Genomic DNA, 23,012 nt, shown 5'->3' on the forward strand with positions numbered 1-23,012 from the left:
CCTAGCAAAGCCACCTGGGGCTCCATTTAATAAGAGCTTCACCACCACCCCTCCCAGGAGCTGGGCTGAGTTTGCGGGTTTCAGTGAGTTTTAGTGTGCTTATTGTGCACATGACAGGATATGGCTCAGTGGAATGACTCATTCCGTGAGAAGTTAATTCACACTTTCCTGCTGTTTCCATTCACAGGTCCCTCTGGGAGCTTGAATGCTGGGAAGCTGCAAAGCTGGCTCCACTTATCAGCAGTAATTCCCTGTTCCAGTTTCTGCATCTTTATGTTCTCGTTACCTGTGCTCCACCATGTTTCTTTCTTTTTCTTTTATCATTTGAGCCCCAGATGCAGACAGACAGGAGCCCTCCATGGTGCTGTGAACTTCTAGGATAGTTTTGGTGTTGTAGAGGCAAACTTTTCAGTACTTCCTTAAGCACTTGCTAGTGCTCAACTACCAGATTTTAAGTGAGTTCAGTGACAAAATTACCCACCAGCCTAATGACAGAGCAACAAGCTGTTATTAGGGTTCCAAGTGCAAGTTCTATTTGGGCTTGTCTGAGGCCCTCCAGACCAGTCCCTGGCTGATGGCTGAAGGAGGGGCATTATTTGTTGTCCCTTCAGCAACCTCCATCCTGAGCAGCTGCTTAAGGAGAGGAACATTAATTGAGACCACAGGAGGATCTTGAAGGCTTTCAGTGATGGGGAGGGAAGGGATTTTTACCCCTGCTGAGTCCCTAACTTTACAAGGGAGAAATGAGGCAATTCCCCCCTTACCCTACTGTCAGTAAAATGGAATTAGCTCTTCCACTATCTGTAATCCAAGCTTACTTTGCACTGACAAATTCATGAACACAAATTGCAGACATTTAAAAAATACGTTTATTTAAACAAATATTTGACACACAGAGGAAGAAAGCAGCTCTCAGTACAGTTTCTTTTCCAGAATGAAAGAATCCCTGTTTATACCAAGTTACTGCAGTACAATGTTTGCTTGCTCTCCCCAGCATGGGGCAAAGCTGCTGTTCTTTGTACCTGTGGGTTAGCTTTGTACAAGGACAGTGCAGCAGATCACATCTGAATCCTTGCTTTCACAGGTTAAAGAAATGCATACAGACCCAACAGGCAAACTGAAGCACAGGTGCCTGTACAGGTAAGAGATGCATACAGGGATATATGGTTACTGAGAGCTTTGTTCAATAAGTGTCTAGAGATGTGTAGGACACCTCACCTCTAGCTGCTGTCTTTGTGCTCTCTCAATTTCTTTGGATCCCTCGCTGGACCCAGACAGTGTTCTGGCAGGGAATGGGCAATGAAGCAAACATAGCAAATGTCTGTCTCTGACAGGAACTTCACGAGTTCCCTTTGCTTTTGGTTTCAGCAGATCAAGCTGTGATCCTTGAGAAAGGAAAGCACAACAGAAAGAAGACCTGAGACCTCCATTCCTGTTCAGCAACGTCAGGAAGGACAGCATGAGGTAAAAAACGCTATTCTCCTGCCTAGGTTTGTAACAGAGAACTTTACTGGCCAAGAGGAACTCTCTCTCTTCAGATCCCTCCTTTTGATTCAGAATTCTAGTGTGGACAACATTACATTGAAACTGACATCACTAGTCCCTGGAGGATTCACTGGTTAAGCAGAATCACACCAATCATTTAACACTCTTCCTTCCTTATCCATTTTCCCTTCTTTCACCTTTTTCCCTTTTATTCCCTTCCTTTTCTACCTTCTCTCTTTTTCTTTTGTAACGTACGCTGGCTTTCCATTCACATTTCACCTCTTGGCAGCATTACAAACCTTTCACTGACACAGTTTGCTCTCTTCTAGGCAGATAGAGCCATGCATGGCTGCTCCTCACCTGTTCTTTCTCTCCAATCGCTACACACACAAATGCCTTTCATAACAGGTCCCCAATTTCATGACTGCTTCTTCAAATGGGGCTACAGCACTGGCACTCAGTGGAGTCCAGAGTTCTCTTCAGAGAACATTTTGCTCAAAGAATCAATGCAGCTCCCAGTGCATTTTCTCTTCAGCTTGCTAATGGCCTTTATTTAGGAAAAACCTTCTCAAGGGCACTCTGAATACAGGGCTTTAAAGAAAGAGTGCTGCTTTTTTTCCCAGCCAAGAGGGTCTCCCTATTTGGGCAAGCAGAATCAGAAGAGAAACCCAAGTCTTGCTTTACAGTCTCAGCAGCCTGTATTTGAACACAACACAGTCACCCGTAGCTGCCCCTGCCCTCCTCACTTTCTGTCAGGACTACAGAAGAGTGTTTTGGACAGAAAAATGGCCATTTTTGTCAATGTAAGGAACCTGCCTGTTCTGCGGTACTAAGTTTTGGTGTATTAAAGGCTCCCATTAGCCTGGGACACTACAGGCATGTCCAGCAAGTATGTAGAGCTGCCTGGACCGTTCCACATCCCAGCACAACAGTTCATGTTCCCCAGGCATCGGATGCTGTAACCCAGCAAGAGCCAGGTTTCCAAGCCCAGCAGCTTATCATACCCTCCTCGCTGGGGCCACAGGAGCAGTCACTCCAAGAAGGTGTGGAGTAATACTGGCATCACGTGTTTCTTTTATCTCCCCTTCCCAAGCGCAGCTTCAGACAAAGCAGAAGAACTTCTTCCAGCGGCACTTGGAGAGAGTTTTGATGCCTTTGGCTGTCATCTTCTTTTCCTGACGAGCTTTGTGCTCAACACCACTGACAATGGCCATGTCGAACACTTCTTTGAGGTTCTTCTGGGTCAGTGCTGAGCACTCCAGGTAGGCTTCCGCCCGGATTTTGTCTGCTAGACCTTCTGCCTGAGGCCGGGGCACGGGCTTCACGTGGTAGCGATCCAGGCTAATGAGGACATTGACATCATCCCGCAAGTCTGCCTGTGTACCCACTAGGAGCACTGGAGCCCGGGGGTTGTGAGTTCGTATCTCAGGGATCCATTTCTCTGTAATGTTTTGGAAGGAGCTCGGGTTTACCACACTGAAGCAGACAAGGAAGACATCAGTGTCTGGGTAACAAAGTGAGCGCAAACAGTCAAAATCCTCCTGTAGAGAATGGAGAGGAAAAAAGGTCTTCACTGGACTGAACTCTAAGAACATGATGCTGCAGTGACACGTTAACTAGGACATTCACCAGTCTGTGTCTGCCATACCAGAGAATGGCTGACAACCGGGCTAGCAAATCTCCTTCCTGCCCAGTACTGCCTTTCATAAAAACCTTCAAACGAACCCTGTCCCACAGGACTAGAGCTGACCATTCCTCTGACAGAGCTTACCTGGCCAGCAGTGTCCCACAGCTGGATCCGGACTGGAGCTCCATCCACCAGGACCTGCACTGTAGCAGAAAGAGAATAAGGATAAGACTACAGAAGTTTTCCAGCACACACACATACAGGTTTTTTTTTCTCCCCTTGGAGTACTTAATTTTATATCCTACTAAAAATGACCCCTAAAGTCACTTCAGCCTGTCTTTGCTGTCGAGCATCCTCACAGACTTCACTAAAACAGCTTAAGTTTGCACTGGAAACAATATGAGACCTGTTATACATGTCCCGATTTGGTTATCCCTCATGTGTTTTGGGCTGTTTTCCAGTATTTTCAAAGGATAATTTCGTATTACTGAAGAACTTTTTCTTAGGAAGAAGAACCCTTCAACAAACAGTTGCCCTGAAAACATTCTGTTGTCGTTCTGCTCTCCAAGAAAATGAGTAAGAATAAACACAAACAGAACTTCAGCAACTTGTTTCCAGTTTCCTGGCTCAGGGAAGAAGCCCAAATCAGTCTTCACTAAATGAACTATTGGTGATTTTCCCCATCTATTAAAAAACATATCTGCTTCCAGAAGTGCCCCAGATAAGAAAAAGCAAATACCTAAAACCAACTTAGAAATAAAGAAGCTATTAAGGAAGCAGTGACGAGTGAAATCCCCTCCAGAGGCTATCCACATGCTGAAAAACTGCTGAGTTACAAATGCGAGGTCTGCTCCCATTTCACTCCCTAATCACAGTAAGCCTTCATGTGGTATCAGCTGACTCATACTGAGGGCTGGCAGGACCTCTAATGGAAATCTGGAATGAAACTGTTAGATGTTTAAGTGCCCAGACGCTGCAGAGTCTGGCTGGGAACTGAGGAAAAGGAGAGAAAGATGCCAGGGAAACTAGCAATCACTTTCAAGTCTTGACAGTGTGGATGAGGATGTGCTCTGCTGAATGGAGGCAGACATCCTGTGCTAAGGTGACAATAGCTGGCACTTCACACTAGCTAGCTAAACCGCTTCTCTGGGGCCCAGGAGGAGGTTTTATTGTCCTTTTTCTTTCTTTCTTTTTTTTTTCTTTTTTTTTTTTTTTTTTTTTTTTTTTAAATTAGAAAAAGAAAGCAAAGATAAAAGACAGAAATAGGATAAACCTTTTTTTTTTAATTTCTAAGGTAATTAGCCAGGTGACATAAGTGACAGAAACAACTGACCTGGAGAGTCCAATAGAAACTCTCAGAGAAGAGCTCTGCACCCTGGGAGCAGACTGGGGAGAAGGAGGGAGGCACAGACGAAGTGTGAACTGAAACCGGGTGGGAGACAGTGAGTGAAGGAAAAATGAAGGGGTGGGTGCGTACACCACAGTGCCACTCCTCGCAGCATAGCTGAAAGTCATAGCTTCCTTGTGACTGGGAATCGGTTGGATCGTTACCATATCTTTGCCCCAGAGGAGGAAGAGAAACCTGTTCTTGATCAAAGAACCTGCTAGATGCTGACTTGATCTTCAAGGCATTGGGCATTTGCCTTTCTAGTATCTGGTTTCTTCTGCCTCCCGAGTGTGCTGAGAGAATGAATTAGCATCTCTGAAGGGTTTTACAGCCTTCAGAAAAAAAAGGCACCATGTACATTACCTGCTGCGCCAGTGCTTGCACAAGGATTTTTTGTGCCTGCTGCAAGCTAAGCTACTCTAGCAACTCTGTGACAAGCCTCTACCTACCGCCCGCACCGGGTCCACACCCAGGGGATCACGGCACAACAGCAAAGGGGCCTGAAGAACAGGATAGCCTGGTGGGGAAAGGTCAGTGGGTATGTACTGCACTCAGCACAGCTGAGCCTGGCAGTGCATCCAGCAGCAGGCAGCGCCCAGATTGTGGAACTGGGTCTCGGTCTTGGTGCTATACCCCCTGATAATGCAACACTTTCTCCTATCTCATTACCTTCTTTGGCTCATATTGGCTTTACTCTCCACTGGACAGAATTTGAGTTAGGATGTAATCCATGCGACCCACCTCTACTGGAAGTTTTGGGTGCAAGTATTCCCAAAGATGGAGAAATTAGGCTGAAATTTCTGGTTTGGGTCCTGAATTGTGCTTTGTGAATCCAGGGACGGACTTTTGTAAAGTTTATCCAACTAAACAGTGGGAATTGAAATTCCTCTATTCTCCCACTTTGCTCTTCTCCCCATAAGATGAAACCAGACTTTGAAGACAAATTTTTAACGATGTCTCCTGACCCTGGCAATTCCTCCCTTAGCCCAAACCAAACATATGAGCTTGAAGAGAGCAGAGAGAGCAGAAACCTTCTCACGGAGGTTCTCATGGAGGACCTGAGGGGCTCCTTGCAACTGTTCCCAAGGGTCTGCAGGACCCCGAACAGCAGCAGAGTTGTTTCTCAGAGAGGGTCAAATGGGCAATTCCCAGTGCAAGAGTGAGCAACTCAGAGTACAGTCAGACAAAGAAAATGATCCCTGTGAGAGCCCATGAGACTATGACACACCGAAAGTCTAGTTCCTGGTCTGACCTGAGCCCATCTCTAATCTACCTATCTGTACCATCACCTAGTGCTGTGTTTCTACACATCTGATGACAATCAACAATCTTTTGAACAGCTTTTTATTTTTCTGGGCTTTATAAGAGAAGCTGGAGCCCAGGCCCAGAAAAAAAGGAGGGGTGGAGATCAAGCACAAAGATGGCATTTACAAAAGTGGGAAACTAATGAGAGCTCATCAGCCAACAGAGAAGTCTTTTTAGACAGACTAATAAAGCCGTTCAATTTTTTTTTGCAACCTCTGCTTCAGGCTCACTTCAATGACCGTGAGGGGAAAGGCGAGGTTTTGCTGAATATCAGTTGAAGACAGCAAGCCTGCAGTTCAATGCTGTGATATCCCTGAAGCTAACAAACCAAATAGGCACGAAAGCTCCTTATCCATACAGCCACCCCTCAAAGACGTGTAGTTGGGCACCTACCTGAGAAGGTGTCGAGGGCGGTGGGCTGGTACTCGTCGGGGTACCCGTTGGTGGTGTAGCTGACGACCAGGCTGGTCTTGCCCACGGCCCCATCTCCCACCAGCACGCACTTGATGCCCAGCTCGGGGCCGCTGCCCCGGGGCGGGCTGTGTCTGCGCAGGGCCGGCGCGTAGTCCAGCAGCTCCTGGGGGGGCATGGCTGCAGCGGGGGCTCAGAGGGGGTTGCGGCACGGCGGGACCGCTGCCATGCCCGGCCGGGTGCGCTGCTACCGAACGTGGCCACCCTTCGCGACCCGCCTCAACCCGATCCTCATGACTACACCTGCCGCCCGCAGCCCAAAACCGGCCTCCATTTCCATAGGCCCGCCCCGGACCGCCCCGATCCGCCTCTCCGGGCCGGGCCGGCCGCCCCTCTCCGCTACTAGCGCTCCCGGGGCAGGTGGGGATGGAGCTGCGATGCTGCTGGTCAGCACGGGGAGGGGTAGAGGATGGGAATGGCAGAAATACGTCGCCATTGGCCGTCGCAAGTGGCCGCACCATCAGAGCAACCGCTGCATCGCCGTGTTATTCCACCAAGCAGCAAAAAGCACTGCGGGGAAAACATCGGTGCTTGCACTGCTTGTATTGTAACATCGGCTCTGAAAGTGGTGCTGTCTCCTCGTGGAGGAGCAAAACTCAGGTTGGCAATAGATGCCACCATGTCGTTATACGATGTCCACCACACGCAGGAAGGAAAAGCTGCATGCACCAGGCAAGGAGCCATAGATGAACAGCTCACCAGCTGGCATTTCACTGCACTGTGCACCACACTGAGCAGCTACCCAGGTGTTTCATGGCTTAATGCTAGGCTTGAGAAGGGATTCTTAAGGTAGGCACAGTCTAAAATGCTTTTTCATAGTTGGAAGAGGAGCTCAGGAGCTCCTTCAGTTGCAGAGACCTGGTGCCACCCTCCAAACGTGCACCCTTTGCAGATAATCCACAACTCCCTGGAACAGCACTGAGCAGGAGGCTCTCTCTGCAGTTTCCTTCAGCAGTTTCCTCCATCTCCCTCTTATGCATTTTTACCAGCACAGCCTTGAATTTCTATATGTACAACAACAAGGGCAGTATTGCAAGCGAGGTTGCTGCTAAAATGTGCACGCAAGTCATGCTGAAGCAAGCAGCTGCTTATTCCAGTAACCTGACTGCAGGAGAGCCTCTCCCAGTGCCAGGCTCTCTGCTGTCAGTTCAGTGGACAACAGCAGAACGTCCCCAGCAGCGTCAGGAGGCACAGGGCCAGGCTGTATTCCCTGAATAACACGCAGATGGGGCTGGCAGAAGGACACGCAGCTCTGCAGCCAGGACAAGCAGCACAGTACACAAAGGTCACGCAGCACATGTGCCAAGCACGGGTGACATTATGTGAACCCTGGCATTTCCATTCAATTGGAATAAACAAATGTAAATGAGGGATTATGCACCAAGTTATTCACTGCTAGCAAGTGCCAGCAGTAGCAGAGGGGTGCGATGAAAAGATGTCAGTAGCTTCAGATTCTTATTGGGTTTTCACTTGGAAATAGATATATGCTGTGAGGACGCACATATTGCCCTGCTCCAGAGACTGAATCCTTTTTTCTCTTGCTTCCTTCCTGGAAGATCTCACTTCTGTGACTGTGTTTTTTCTCCTTTGCTGTTTCTGACAGCCATTGGTTGACGTGCACTTAACCTGTGGATGAGCTTAAGTGATTTTTAATCTATATTTAAACTAAGTGATTAAGTAAGCAAACAGGGCAGCTCCCACGGGTTCCTTTCTCAGGACTTGCCTTGCTCCTGACATCTAACAGAAGACACAGGGTTAGTTTCACAGAGAAGTAAAGAATCACACATGTTGATTCTGCAAGATTTGGGTACAATTTTGGTTTTGCAGTGAAAGTCTGTCCCATCCCTGAAGCAGCTGGAGGGCCAGCAGTAGAGATGGGCAGTGCACACAAAGCAGTTCACCAGCAGTTTTTGCCTGAGTGCAACATGAGCAGTCTCCAAGGCTACATTTGGCCTCTCTCCCAGGATTTATAATTAGTACCAATTATGACGGCATTCCTCATGATGGGAATACCCTTCTATGGGAACGAGGTGTAGAAAATGATTTTTTTCTAGGCAGATCAATTTTAGATTTCAGATACTGTTGGTATTCAGCCTCTGTTCAGCTGCACTGCACTAGCACTTGTAGCTTCTGCTTAACTCAAACAGAAAAGCAGTGGGAGCTCCATTGGAGCACACAGCGACTTACAGTAGAAATTCAACATACATAGGCAGAGTGTCGTTGTCACCTGTGAACAAAGTTTATACAGCTGCACAAAGTTGTATTATTAAATAAGCAAAACAAAACACCACAGAGTTATTTGCAGGAAGGTACTTCTCTGCACATTGGTGCTCAGTCGGAGAATCACAGAATCACTGAGGTTGGAAAAGACCTCTAGAATCACCAAGTCCAACTGTCAACCCATCCCCACTAATCACATCCTTCAGTGCCACATCTACATGTTTCTGGAACACCCCCAGGGATGGTGGCACCACCACCTCACTGGGCCGTCCATTCCAATGCTTCACCCCTCTTTCTGACAAGTTCTTCCTAATATCCAACCTGAACTTCCTCTGGAACAACTTAAGACCATTACCCCCTATCTTATCAAATTACAGCCACCTCGCTCACTCGAGCTGTGGCAGGAGAGGTCTGACTATGGGCTGAGCTAAAAAAACTGAGACAGTTTGGATGAAAAGGGGAATAGAAAACAAAGGCTCATCTCTCACGGTGGGGGCAAACCTATAAAGCAGCACAAAATATTCCATGTAATTTCCGCTCTGAAGTGCAGGGTTGCCATCCTGGGAATTTTGTGCTCTTGACTTCCACTGGGAAGCAGTGAGCCTTAGATGTCATGGTATTCTGTCTCTCTTATTCATCTCATTTGTAACTTAGCAATTACACATGGGCACAGAATGGCACAGACAGGGAGCCACTGTCAGAGCCTTCTGCACACCCTGCTCAGATTGCCTCAGAAATAGCACTGCATGTCATGGGAGATGGCAGACCTCTGTTTAAGAAACAGCACAGCTTCCTCCTTACTGAGAGAGAGAAATGTGTCTTTGTCAGTTTTGGCATGGCCACTGGGTGCTGAGCAAACCTGCTGCTTTACCTGCATTTGTACAAATTGTATCAACGCACTCCCTTTGCAAACGATGCACTTGGATCGTATTTCTGAGTCCTTTCACAGTACTGTGTGTGGGGGGAAGCATGAAACAATAAGGAAGGAGTTGTGATGAAAACAGGGAAACGGTGCCGGCATGCAGCAGGGCAGGGTGGGTGCGGATCTGGATTAGGAGAGGGGCTAGAGGGCAGTGCAGGTGCCAGAGCAAACAGGATCACGGGATGCCATGGGAAATGCTGAAGAAGTCAAACATAGCTGCTGCCAGCAAGTCGATTTCATAATCCTGAGCAGGGAGACAGCTAATGCTGAGTCACAGGGCATTTTGTCATGCACCTGAGTTACATCCTCCCTGGGAAAAATCAAGTGTAATTACCACTTAAAAGCCGTGACAGACAAAAAAGGTAGAGAAGAGCCTGCTCTGTTTTTTCCTAGCATGCACCTTGTCTAGTCACTGCAACCTGCAGGAAGTGATGTCAAATGCGTTTTCCATATCATTTTCTTACAGCCTTATAGAGGCATAAATAGCCACAAAGCACAAGCCAGGAGCACACTGGGCTTATGTTATTCACAGAAAAATTACCACATCTGAAGTAAAAGGAAGAAAGGTCATAATATTTGCTTTCCCATATAGATTTCTTGACTGATAGGAACTCCTTAGTTTCTGAGTCCATAGCAATAAAAATAGCTCACAGTTTTACAGCAGTCAGTACATCAGTTCCTGGTGTACATCAGAGATGTGTGATTTTGAAATGACTTTTAATGATAAAAAAGATAAGTGGAGAAACAACATGAGAACGCAGCTCCCCCTGCCCTGGACTCTGAACATCTTCCTTCCTCTTTGAAATGAAAAGCAATGCCATGGGGGATGCGGAAGGATGTTCTGGCTCATCTGTTCACTACCATGTTAGCTAAATGCAAGGGCACACATCTGCACCAACAGCATTATATTAGATTTTAAGATTACTGAATAATAAATTAAAACAAAATGGCAGTGCCACTAGGTTCAAAAGTATTAAGTGTTCCAAGGAAAGATTAAGCACCTGTATCTGTACTCAGCCCTTTCCCAAAGACAAATTATCTTCTATGTGACTTGCACAGAAAGGAGTCCCTGCCTCTGCGATGTTCTATAAATAACAGAATTATGTTGCCACCTGCTGGAGAAAGCACATCTTTTATTATGTCAACCGGTAAGTGTGGGAAAGTGGGAGAGGTTCGAGACATCAAAAACCCTTCCTTGAAATCTGAAAAGAAACAGAAAACTTCTGGCTAAGGATAAATTGGGAGACAAATGCTCCAAGCTTAATTTAATTATGCCCATCAGTTAGACTCCTTCAGTGAAAACACTTAACTAGAAGATGTGAGGGAATTAGCATGTCTGTACTCTTTCTTCCTTGTATTTGTAAGCTCATTTTAGCACTTAATGGGTTACACCTGAGGAGTTTCCATGAGGGCACTTGGTGTGCTTGCTAAAGGATACCATGCTCTGCATTGCATGTGTAACATCAACGTATTCTGATAGTTCACTTGTGGGAAAATTCCTTGAATTGTTGGAGGAGCTGCGATAAGTTGGTCTGTGTTTGTTCCTTTGGCATGAGACAGTTCCATCTAGCCCTTGCTGATGCAGAAAGTTAGCTTCTGACAATGGGCTTGGAGAGCATGGGAAGGTGGTTAATAGTAGGTGGCAAGCTCCTTTCATGCTTTGATCTTTCCCAGTGTAAATTACAATTCTTTTATGGCTTCCCTCATAGGTTCCAGCTCAGATTCTCCTAAGCAAACATGATAACCATGGGAAGACAACAGTGAAACCTTATTTCTCCTATAGTAATAGAATGCAAGTGGTCAGAGATGCTGCCTGTGCTTCTGGGGAAGTGTCACCATTCAAAGATCTCTTGACTGGGGGACATAGGCATCTGCAGCATTTTCCCCAAAGCAGGTGCAGGGGTGGCTGAGAGCTTGGCTGTATATTACATCTTTGTTGATATTTTATGGATGTTGTTGCTTTGGGAAAAGAACGTGTGTTTGCCTACAGCTTTTATGAATAGGATTTATTTTTTATGTTGACAACAATTATGGAGTTGTCATATACTGAGATTAAGTGATGACCAGTACCATATCTTCAGTGAAAATCAGTAGAGAAGTCCAGGGTTTAATTAACATCATAACAGTGTTGCTAGGTAATCTCTGGGTCAATTCAAGTCATTTAGATCTCAGATGCATTTGTTATGCCCTTCCCTCTTCCCAAAGCCACATCTTCCTGCCCTCTCTTCTGCACCAGCAGATCATGGTCATCTGGTATGGGGCACTGAATGGATCATTCTGTAAGCAGACATGCATTGGTGCACATAGCATGGGCTGGGTAGGACAGCCAGAAATGGCAGAGGAAGTCTTATGGGTGCATGGATTTACGCAAGATCAATTTCCCAGGAATCTGGACCTTCTTACATAGTACATGTGTCCATGCCATTATCTAATATTAGTCCTGAAAAGCAGTTGAAGAGGTTAGATGTTATACAGCATCTAAATGTTGATGGCTGTGTCCATAGCTTGAAGAAAATGTTCACCATTTAAGCAGGATCTACTATGAATGTGAGCACAGCCATAGAAATAAGACCAGGATCTGGTTTTACAATTGAAATGCATCATCAGAATTACTCACTGAAATCTCTCCCACAAGCCCCCCTTATCAAGGCCATATGACTACAACACATGAAACGTAATCATTGTGGTTCTCTACACATCCCTAGTGAATCAAAGAGCTGATAAATCCTTTGCCTGCAACCCTTGTTTCCTACTCTTTTCAGAATATCAACCCTGTGAACGCAGTGCTAGGGCACATGTTTGTGAATTCAATGATTACAAATGATACTGCAAAAGGATGGAGCAGTCTTATACACCCATGCACAATAACCGACATACAGCCGCCATCTTGAGGCAGCCATTCCTGCCCCCGTAGGGGTGGGGCCTATGGCTTCGGAGCATGCGCAGTGCGGCACCTCGCGGTCACGTGACGCGGAAGCGGCCGGCGTGGGGTCGGGGTGTCTGGAGCAGCTGGGCGTCATGGCGTCCATTCTGGACGAGTACGAGGACTCCCTGTATCGCTCCGCCTCCGTGCAGCACAGCCGCGCCACTGTGGGCATCCCGCACTCCGGTAAGAGCTGGCAGCACCCTTACCCTCCTTCCCGGCTGATAGGCAGGCTCCAGCCCCTACTGAGGGCCGGGGGCTCAGAGGCCTGCTCCTACCTTGTGCTGTACGGGGTGCTATGGCAGGGAGAGGGAAGGCAGGGTGGCAGGGAGCAGGACTGTGGGAGCTGTCAGAGATCGTTTTGCTTCCATTTTGGGTTGTAAGGTTTCATACATGTTGAGCATTGATAAATTGCCACACTCGTTATCCTATTGAGAATAAATGCATGGATAGAATTACTCTGAGTCTACATGCTTAAATAGGTACATGCATTAAGTTATTTTGCTCTGTGATATTGCATAAAGAATGGGTGTCCTCAAAAGGTGTTAAGCAAAACAGTGCTGGGACAAGCTGCCAACAGCAAACTCATTTCCAAGGACTCAGCTTTTCTTCTTGACTGCTGCAACACTCTCTTCAGTCACGGCTGGCTTACAGTTGAGAAATCCGCCTGCTTGCTGACAAATGATTTTGCCAAAGGAAGTTTTGGGAACTGCTTAATTGCAAAGGTGCAGTCCAGTAAGGGTTTTAGTCATTCTTAAATCAGACTAGTGTGCTGATTTGGGACAAAACATGGACTGGTAGATACTGTGGTCAAGCTGAAGTTTATGTTAATTGAATTTGGAAGAAGTGTATGTAAGTAGTTCTCAAAGCAGTCCTTAAGGTTAGGTTATAGAAATCTTGGAAGAACCTAACATTTATTCCCTTGTTTCAGTTGCTTGTTCCCAGTGTTGGGAACAGGTACTGTTTCTCAGAGTTATACATTTTGTTGCAGACCTTAAGTACAGCTTCAATGTAAGCTTCAGGTACTCCATTTTCAGCGTGGAAACAGCTACTTTGATCTGACAGATGTGACTGATGTTGGTGAACTTAAGTCTTTGAATAGATTCAAGACTCTTAGGAAAAATGCAGTTTTGTCAGGATGGGAAATACCACGGTAGAATTTCACCTGAACACCAAAGGGGTGTTGGGGTCAGGGTGGAGGAAGGGGACCTTCTGAATGGAATGTTACACAACAGATATTTCCTCCATATAGAGAACTGTAAGCTGGAGAAGTACATCCTTGTCCTGTTATGGGCACTAGTTAAAGTTATTATGTTGGTGATGATGATGCTGTGGCTGTTATCCCTTTAATGGATATAGCTTTCCACTGCTGTGCTGACCTTTTCAGTACCAACAAGGCTGAAAATTGAGGTTTTCAGGATAATCTGGGTGAGGCTATAAGTATTGAGTAAGCTTTAGAGAAGTGTTCTTTGTCCTAGTCTAGAGTTTATTGGGCCTGTGAGCTTCAGAATGAAAGAAGTCTGTTTCCCCCGGCAGTTCTCAAACTCTACTTGAGTTCCTCAAACTCAGGTTTATTTTCTCTGCTTGCATCTTGCTGGGTAGTTAATGTGGCCATGAATGGCTTTAACTTGGCATAGCTCTTTTTTTCCCTTTTTTCCCCCCCCTTTTCTTTTAATCTTCCTGTTCAAACTAACTGCTGCGTGGATCTGCTTGCTTTAGAAATCCTTCACTTGTTCATGGAGCAAAGCAGATGAGTTAACCTCAATATATCAAGTCTGTCTGGCTTTCTAGCTTGAGGTAGTGTGGTCAGACAGATCCTGTGCTGTTTTCTTTGTCGGAGGGTTATGTAAGACTTTGTGCGTATGGGAAATGCAGTCGGTGGGAAAACTTGTCTCAAGGGACAGATATGGATGCAACTTTGTGATAAGATCTGTTTGTGAACATACAGATGTTCCAGGATTCTCTGATTATCATCACTTGGCTTCATTTTTATATGAACGCCTTCATACTTCACTGCCATATCTGAGATCCTTTGTAGTATTTCACTTCATTGTAGGAGGCTCATAAAGAGCGTTTGCACAGACTGTGTCATTCTATTTCTAAAGGAGGACAAGTCCCATGTTTTTGGGTTCAGAGGTCTGTTAGTCTTCAATGAAAATTAAATCTGTTGTACTACTTCTCTGTACCCCCTTGTTGTTACAGTTCACCTGTCTTTAAACATTGTTACCTGCTATTCCTGTGGCTAAGCTTTTAGGTTAGCTTGTGCTGGTTGTATTCCTAATTTCAATTCATTGATTTGGAAGTTTTGCTTCATTAGGCTGAAATTGCCGTGTGTATCCTGCAAAGTGGCCACGTCTGAGCAAACTTCAACCCTGAGCTCTAAACTTAACTTCATCAGGTATTTCTTAGAATTCAGATATGGTCCTCAGATCCTTTGGAAAATCAGGTTAACTTGTCTGTTTTGTAGGATTTGGTTTGAAAAAGTAAACAGTCTGAATATGTTTTGACTCAGCAAGCAGTTTATGTCAGGGCTGGAATTCTTTGTGATGAGCTTGCAGTTCTGTGACAAGACAGTGGAGTGTATTTCTACTTTCCAGTTACATGTCTGTGTGGGAGCTGCTCTCAGTGTTGACGTTCCACGAAGCAAACTCCCTTTACAGTAGAACCCAGAGCAGGCAGTGGTCACACTGTCTTTCTAGGCTAGAGTCTGATGTGAGCTGTTATGGGGTTTTTTTGGTTTTGTTTTTTTGGTCTTGTTTAAGTATTCATATGTTTGTTCGTTTTTTCTCCAGGATATGTGAATGCACGACTGGAGAAGGAAACACCAATATTTAACAAGCAAAGGATTGACTTTTCTCCTCCAGAGAAAATTAACAGCTTAGTGGTCTCCTCTAACCAGCTCTGTATGAGCCTTGGCAAAGACACCCTTCTCAGGTAATGCTGTTGGTGGCCTGAAGTTATTGCTTGTTTTTATCTTCTTTTTTTTTTCTTTTTTCTTTTTGAAGTTGCTAGAGAACTGTTGATTAGAAAAATGGTAAGCCATGAACCTGCATATATTGAAAACAAGAAGACATTAAGCTCATGTGAACTTTGAGTGGCATCATGTATTCATGTTTTGTCTTTGCAGGATTGATCTTGGGAAGCCAGATGAACCTAATCAAGTGGAGCTGGGACGCAAAGATGAAGCCAGAGTCTACAAGATGTTTTTAGATCACACAGGTGAGGCAGGGGGCTGCACATACATCTGTAAGATGATGGCTGGCAATTGAATTAAAGAAAGCAATTAAAATTAAATTAAAGAAGGCAATTGAATGCGCATACCCCATATGGGTTCTGTGAATATGGCAGATGGGTGATTCTCATGTTGTTCCTTGTGGTTGCTTTGTGCTATGTGTGTACACATAAGAATTTTTTTTAAATGAACTGTAAAACATCTGCAGCTCATCGTAGCCTTGAATGATTGAAAGAACTAACAAAGCACAAACTTGGAAGGTGATTCTCATCAGTATCGGTAGCTGCCAGGGATAGGAGAGAACTCTGGGAAATGTTCGTCCTTAGAACAGTTACTAAACTGAAAGAATACCTTTCCACTGAAATATCTGAGATTAGCAATATTAGTTCACAATGTATGGACTACAGTTCCGATCCATTATGGAAATCCCCCACATTTTCATGAATGGGGGGGAAAATTCCTGGATTAAGTATGTTGATACTAGTTGCTTATCTAATGTAACACTGAGAAGCCTCAGGAATTTGGCTTGCTTAGGCACAGTGTAAATTTGTTCTCTCCTTGTGTACCTCTCCCTTTGGCAGGTTCTCATCTCCTGATAGCTCTGAACACCAGTGAATGCCTTTACCTGAACAGGAGTGTTCAGAAAGTACGAGCGCTGTCCCGCTGGAAAGGTCACTTGATTGAAAGCGTGGGCTGGAACAAATTTCTTGGTACTGAGACCAACACTGGGCCTATCCTGGTGGGAACGGCCCAGGGGCAAATCTATGAAGCTGAAATATCTGTCAGTGAGGGAGGCCTCTTCAGCACTAATCCTGACCAGTACTTCCGACAGGTCTACACTCTGGAGGAGGAATCGGGATCTGCGCCTGTCTGCTGCTTGGAGATTGAACGAGGGATAGAAGGGAAATTTTTTATTATAGCAACCACTCGAAAGAGACTTTTCCAGTTTGTCGGCAAAGTGCCTGAAGGTACAGAGCAGCAAGGCTTCGGCTCCATATTTGCTATGCACGCTGACCACTTGCCCAGCTTCAGGGAGTTTCCAGCCAGCTTTGGATTCAGTGAGATAGCCTTTTATACTCCAAAACTGCGCTCCAACCCACGCTCCTTTGCTTGGATGATGGGAAATGGTGTCTTATATGGTACATTGGATTATAGCCGTCCTGATTCAATTTTGAGTGATGAACGGGTCTGGGTTTATCCTTCTGATATTGACGTAACTGTGAACAAGCCAATATCTATTGTGCTCACCCAGTTCCACTTTCTGTTGTTGCTGCCTGATAGGGTGATGGCTGTGTGCACGCTGAATGAGCAGGTTGTTTTTCAAGATGTGTTTTTGGAGAAGTTTGGCACATTGACGCGCATGATCAAAGATCCCATGGTCCAGCAGATCTGGATCCACACTGAGAAAGTCGTGTTCCGCTATCACGTCCAGCGGGAATCGAGAGATGTGTGGAAGATGTATATGAATATGAACAAATTTGATTTAGCCAAAGAATATTGTAAAGACCGTCCAGAGTGCCTAGATATTGTGCTGGCAAAAGAAGCAGAGCACTGCTTCCAAAACAAGAGGTATCTAGACAGTGCCAAGTGTTATGCACTGACCCAGAACTATTTTGAGGAAATTGCCCTTAAGTTCATTGAAGCCAAGCAAGAAGAGGCCCTGATGGAGTTTCTAATTAAGAAGTTAAATAACCTAAAGCATTCTGAAAAGACACAGACCACTCTGCTGACCACGTGGCTAACAGAGCTGTACTTGAACTGGCTAGGTATATTGGAAGGAGATCCCTCACAGCGGAATCTCTATTTGGATACCAGGGAGAAGTTTCGCACCTTCCTGAGCAGCCCTAAGAACAAAGACTGTCTGTTTAATAACCGGGCATCTATTTATGAGCTCTTGGCAAGCCATGGGGACACAGAGCACATGGTCTATTTTGCAGTCATCATGCAGGACTATGAGCGAGTAGTAGCTCACCACTGCCAACATGATGAGTACGATGAAGCTCTAAATGTGCTGTCCAGGCACAGGGATGAGAAGCTGTTCTACAAGTTTTCTCCAGTCCTCATCCAGCATATTCCCAAGAAGGTAGTTGATGCTTGGATTTCTATGGGCTCCAGACTGGATGCAAGGAACCTTATTCCAGCCCTTGTTAACTATAGCCAGAGTGCTAGCACTCAGCAGATCAATGAAGCCATTAGGTACATGGAGTTCTGTGTGTATCAGCTGGAGGAAACCCAGCAAGCTATTCACAACTACCTGCTGTCTCTCTATGCTTTGTGTCGGCCGGATTCATTGCTATCATACCTGGAACAAGCAGGAACCAACCCAAACAGGATTCACTATGACCTGAAGTACGCGCTGCGCCTGTGTGCAGAGCATGGGCACCATCATGCGTGTGTCCATATTTACAAAGTGATGGAATTATATGAGGAAGCTGTGGATCTTGCATTACAGGTATGTGTGTCTGTGCATGCATGCAGTGAGATATGGAAACTGAAATATGGTCTGTCTTAACCCTAGTCTCTAACACAAAATAATAAAGTGTGCATAGCTACTCTTCAGGATTATATTAGTTTCCTATCCTTAGCTATAGTAATTATCAGAGGAATGCCTCTGTTAGCTTAGTCTGACCTTTAGGGAGGTGCTTGAGTTCCCTCCACAGACATTGCTGTATCTTCATTGAAATGTGCGGCCAGCAAAGAGAGCGTAACATACATCTGCCTTTATTGTAGTTTTGGACTTTGTTCTCTTCTGGGTAGCATGCAAATCTTCCATCTGAAGGAATACTGGTTGAGTGGAGAGAAGGTGTCTGACATGTAAATAAGTAGCAGGCCAGTAGTGCAGCCCTGGGCAATGAAATAGCACTAGGGGTTTTTTTGTAAATACCTCCTATAATGGAGGCATTGAATGGTAGATAAACAAAGAAGAAATCTTAACTGAATTTCCTTGTCTTTTCACCTTCTAGGTGGATGTTGATCTTGCCAAGTCCTGTGCAGATCTCCCTGAAGACGATGAGGAGCTCCGGAAGAAACTGTGGTTGAAGATTGCTCGCCATGTTGTTCAGGAAGAGAAGGATGTCAAGAAGGCAATGGCCTGTCTCTCCAGCTGTGCCCTGCTGAAGATTGAAGACGTCCTGCCATTCTTTCCAGACTTTGTCACTATTGACCATTTCAAGGAGGCTATCTGTAACTCTCTGGAGGACTACAACAAGCACATCGAGGAGCTGAAAAGGGAGATGGAGGAAGCCACACAGAGTGCCAAGAGAATCCGAGAGGACATCCAGGAAATGAGAAATAAATATGGCTCTGTTGAGCCTCAGGAGAAATGTGCTGCTTGTGACTTTCCTCTTCTAAACCGCCCATTTTACCTTTTCCTTTGTGGTCACATGTTTCATTATGACTGTCTTCTCCAAGCAGTTTTTCCAAACCTTCCTGCCTATAAGCAGGCAAAGCTGGAAGATCTTCAGAAGAAGCTGGCAGCTACCAGTCAGCCTTCCAAGGGCCACCATCGTACCAAGGATGCAGATACTGCTAGTCTGGGGAAGGGGCAGCAGAGCCGGGAACAGATCAAAGCTGACATTGATGATATTGTGGCAGCTGAATGCGTGTACTGTGGTGAGCTGATGATCCGGTCCATTGACAAGCCTTTTATTGATCCCCAGAAGTATGAAGAGGAGATGCAAAGCTGGCTGTAGTTCTCCAAATCTGCAACTGTCATTATACCGGAGAGGTTTTGTTCAAAACTTGTAAAGCTCCTGTGGTGGAAGTAAAATCTCCGAAAATGGGAACACAGTGGCTTCTGTGGAACTCTTACAGAAAGAGTAATGGGGTCTTGTTATCAGGATTATAGTGAACTGACTGTGAAAAACGTGGAGATATAGCTATTGTTGTCTAAGAACTCAAGAAGTAATTAGAGCTGATCTACTGGATTTCTGTTTTAGCAGATGTTTGTTGTTTGCAGTTTTGAGGTTCTCAGTGTGAAACTAATGGAGTGCCTTGTTGCCCAGAAGGCATTGGTGACAGCCTGTGATTTCTCTTCCCTGTTGCGTGGTATCTGTTTTGATAAAGACGAGCTTAAATTGAAGGCAGTGAGGAACACTGAACAGTGTAGTCTTCATTCATCACTTCCAATGCTAGAATTGCCTTTCGATTCCTTTTTTGCTGAGTCTGTGGCCACATATGCTGAGAAAATACAAAAGGAGAAGTGCTCTTGCATATATATTTTGTAAACATTGTGCTACATGAATACATGTTTCTACACAATGTAGCATCTGTATAATTTTCAAGCAGATGTGTCAGCGTACAGTTAAGTCATTTGACTAAAATTCTCTTTCCCACAAGCTTTATGAACAAGTTTGTACATTTGAATTTTCTCTGGGGGCTTTTTTTTCTGATAATACTTAAGTCTGTTTACACCTTTGTCCCACTTCCACTCTGACTTCCTTTATATAGTGGATCTTGTTTTCACCTCCACCCCAACCAGTGTTCCAGACAAGTAGGAACACTGCCCAGTTGTATTGCTGTGCTCTGCTCTTCTTCAGGCTGCCCTCAAGCGCTGGAATAGAGATGTAGTCATAGATTTCCTCAAGGGCAGAATACAGAAAACTCTTAACTTGTGAAAAAGTTGCTTTCCTTTTTAAAGCCAGTGCTGGGTAGCCAGCAGTCTTCTGCCTTCTTGGCAGTATTTGATGCTTTCTGAGAATGGCTGCAAGTCAGTGTTTGTGTCTATTGCTCTAATTTGGAACATTCTTCCCAGAATTGTCCACTGTGTTGTGGGTGAGGGAACAAGGGAAAAAAAAATCTCCAGCGCTTTGCCTGGGATCCTTGTTTTACTGCTGAGGAACCTCAAGTTTTAATGACATTCAGCTGGTTGTGGCTGAATTGCAAAACTAGCAGAACTGATCTAAGTCAAAAGTGATGATTCTTGTAGTTAAGTCAAGCAATATATTGTCCTCTGAATAGCTCTTCTGTTCCTTCACAAGCCTGTGCTTGTCTCGAGCACTTGCCTCAATCTGCAAGTCCCTTATACTGTTCATAGGCTTGCAGAACTAGGTCTTTTGCTTCATTGCAAGGGAATATAGATTGGTTTTCTTGAGGAGCTGACCTAAGAATTTTGATGACCATTCATAGCTTCAGAAGACCATCTGTGTGTTTGTTGGGAGCTTCACTGTGTAATGAGTGAATTTTGTCTGTGCAAAGTAAGTACTAAAAGCAGAGCTGAAGTGGGAAGACATGAGGTAGCTATTTTTTACATGAGTAGTAGCTTATTCTGGTGGAGAGAGTAATTTAAAGTTACTTGTTTTCTTTGGGACATTGTTAATATTTGTTCTGTCTCTTTACTTTTTGGCATTACAGCATGCTTTCCTGGTGTGTTAAAAGTATTAGCTTTACAGTCCTTCCCTGTCAGTGCAGCAGAACAATGTTAGGTAAATGTTTCTGTTTTTCTCTGATGAAGAAAAATACTTTTTGCTTACAGACCATTCCAGGGGGATCTGGTCTGTAGAATTAAAACTCACAATTCTCTGCCTGAGATGGGTTAGTAGGGAAAGTACCACAAAAACCCACTGATTTCAGTCTTAGCTATTTGTACATCTCGGTTCACAATACTAAAACTACATTATTTTTTATGGCCAGTATGCTGTATTCTGTGAGGGCTCCAGGTTTGTGCAATAGATACGTATACCACAAATGTAATTCTTCCTCACCACTGTTAACTGCAAATCTTCTAAGTTGTTTGCTGTTGAGGTTGTGGAAATCGTCACCATCTGAAAAGACTCCAGCAGTGGTTAAATGACGAGTGTCAGTAGTCCAGCAAATCATATAGAGATACCTTCTGAGCTTTCCTTGCACTGTCACCTGCTTCAAGAGTTTTGCTAAGTTCTCACTTGTGCTTTGTGGCAACTTTGCAATACCACTCCCTGAAAATGAGGTGTTTATTTGGGAGGGGCAGATGGAAGCAAACTGTTTACTGTTCTCCAATAAATCCAGTCTGCAAGATCTTTTCCTCTGTGCTTTCAGAACGGCGTTTTTATCTTTTCTCCCTGTAATTTCAGCCCAGTTATGGTTTTTGAAGTCCTTTGTATTTATTTATTTTTGTTCAACTGTGAATGAACTGTATACTGGCTGTTACAAATGACATGATCTTGAGCCTTATTCTTGTCTGTGTAAATAATCTGTGCCATTTAATTTAATGCATGTAGAGAAGAGCATAACCAAAAGAGTGGATGGGAGCCCAAGTCCTGTTTAACACAAATAAACAACCGTAGATAGATTAATGCTGAAGAACTTCAGGCCTTACCTGCATAGCTAAAGCAAACATGACCATTATCTCGCCTCAACATGAAGCAAGTGACTGGGGAAATGCTGCAAGTCATAGGAGACAGCAGTGAATGTGTATTATGGGAGAACTTGTGGAGAACTTCAGATTCACTTGCTGTTTGCCTATCAAGTGAGAAACACATCTGGGAGCTGTGTGGGTTGTCTCATTACTAAAAATGAATGGGCTGGAAATGCAGTAAGGCAGGTTCTTAGCAAGCCACTAGGTGTCATTGCTGTCCATTTAAATGCTTAGGCCTGCTGCAGACAAGCTGAAGATGGAAAAGTATATTACACAACAGTGAGGAAATTTATTCATATTCTCGGTGCCTTTTTTGTCAGGAAGGAGGAGTCAGGCCTGTAAGGTGGTTTCTGGGGGCAAAGATGCTAAAAAGAATTATCTCTAATTAAAAGGAAACTTTATTTCACAGATCACTTTCAGGTTTTGAGTATCAAAGGCTTTATTACTCAGTTAAATGGCATTTTTTTTATATACCTTTGTTTAATTGCATTCCAGTGTAAGTTCCTACAGAGGCATCTACTTCCACTTTTGAAGTGACACCTGGTAGCCTTGGATCTGGCCATTACCTCTGCTACTTGTCCTAGTGGCAGAGATGATAGAAGTAAATGTGAGGCAGCTCCTTTCAGATGGAAGAAGGGAGGAGGAGATATTAAACAAATTTTATATCTACCAGTTGAAACTGGTTGGGATGGAGAGAAAAAAAGGACTGAGCTGAGTGTTTTGTGAGATGCTTGGAGGTGCTCAAGAAAGCTTGTTTGGATAACACTGGTTGCTTAGGAACAAGGAAGGTACAGGAGCTCTCTAAGATGGTACGTTTAGCTGACTAGAAATCCTGGCCATCAAATCCTCTTCCTCCTAAAGAGGATTTGCTACAGCCTTTTGTTTGTTAAACTGTTGGTTGGTGGAGGCATCTGCAATAAAAGCATCCAGGAGAATGAGAGTCACAGCCTACCCCTCATTTTGTGTTTTATATTGAATTGTCCTTTGTAGGTTGTAGCTAATATGAAAAAGATTGATGAATGGTTTGGTATCCAAATGCAGGTATTCTCCACTTTGTGCAATTGAAGTCTAAGTTCCTGTCACTTGACATGGGACTTGCTCTTTGG

General features: G+C 44.7%; 2 protein-coding genes across 4 annotated transcripts; one reads left to right on the top strand and one right to left on the bottom strand.

Moving 5' to 3' along the window:
• Positions 1 to 851: 851 nt before the first annotated feature.
• Positions 852 to 6,588, bottom strand: RHOV (ras homolog family member V). 2 transcript variants are annotated; one of them, XM_015864566.2, is made up of 3 exons: positions 6,198 to 6,588; positions 3,257 to 3,315; positions 852 to 3,026 (listed from the first exon to the last, which is right to left on the bottom strand). In XM_015864566.2, the coding sequence occupies exons 1-3, from the start codon at positions 6,391 to 6,393 to the stop codon at positions 2,586 to 2,588; spliced, it is 696 nt and encodes a 231-aa protein (XP_015720052.1). In that variant the 5' UTR covers positions 6,394 to 6,588; the 3' UTR covers positions 852 to 2,585. The 2 variants fall into 2 exon arrangements, with proteins under 2 accessions (XP_015720052.1, XP_015720053.1); XM_015864567.2 differs by lacking the exon at positions 6,198 to 6,588 and adding an exon at positions 3,852 to 4,302.
• Positions 6,589 to 12,369: 5,781 nt separating this feature from the next.
• VPS18 (VPS18 core subunit of CORVET and HOPS complexes) lies at positions 12,370 to 21,722 on the top strand. Of its 2 annotated transcripts, XM_015864539.2 has the most exons (6): positions 12,370 to 12,526; positions 14,658 to 14,738; positions 15,133 to 15,274; positions 15,468 to 15,559; positions 16,154 to 18,024; positions 18,536 to 21,722. In XM_015864539.2, exons 3-6 carry the CDS (start codon positions 15,246 to 15,248, stop codon positions 19,262 to 19,264), a joined length of 2,721 nt encoding a protein of 906 aa, XP_015720025.1. In that variant the 5' UTR covers positions 12,370 to 12,526; positions 14,658 to 14,738; positions 15,133 to 15,245; the 3' UTR covers positions 19,265 to 21,722. The 2 variants fall into 2 exon arrangements, with proteins under 2 accessions (XP_015720025.1, XP_015720024.1); XM_015864538.2 differs by lacking the exon at positions 14,658 to 14,738.
• Positions 21,723 to 23,012: the final 1,290 nt, after the last annotated feature.

The sequence above is a fragment of the Coturnix japonica genome, chromosome 5 (assembly GCF_001577835.2).
Source record: "Coturnix japonica isolate 7356 chromosome 5, Coturnix japonica 2.1, whole genome shotgun sequence".
NCBI classification, from domain to species: Eukaryota; Metazoa; Chordata; class Aves; order Galliformes; family Phasianidae; genus Coturnix; species Coturnix japonica.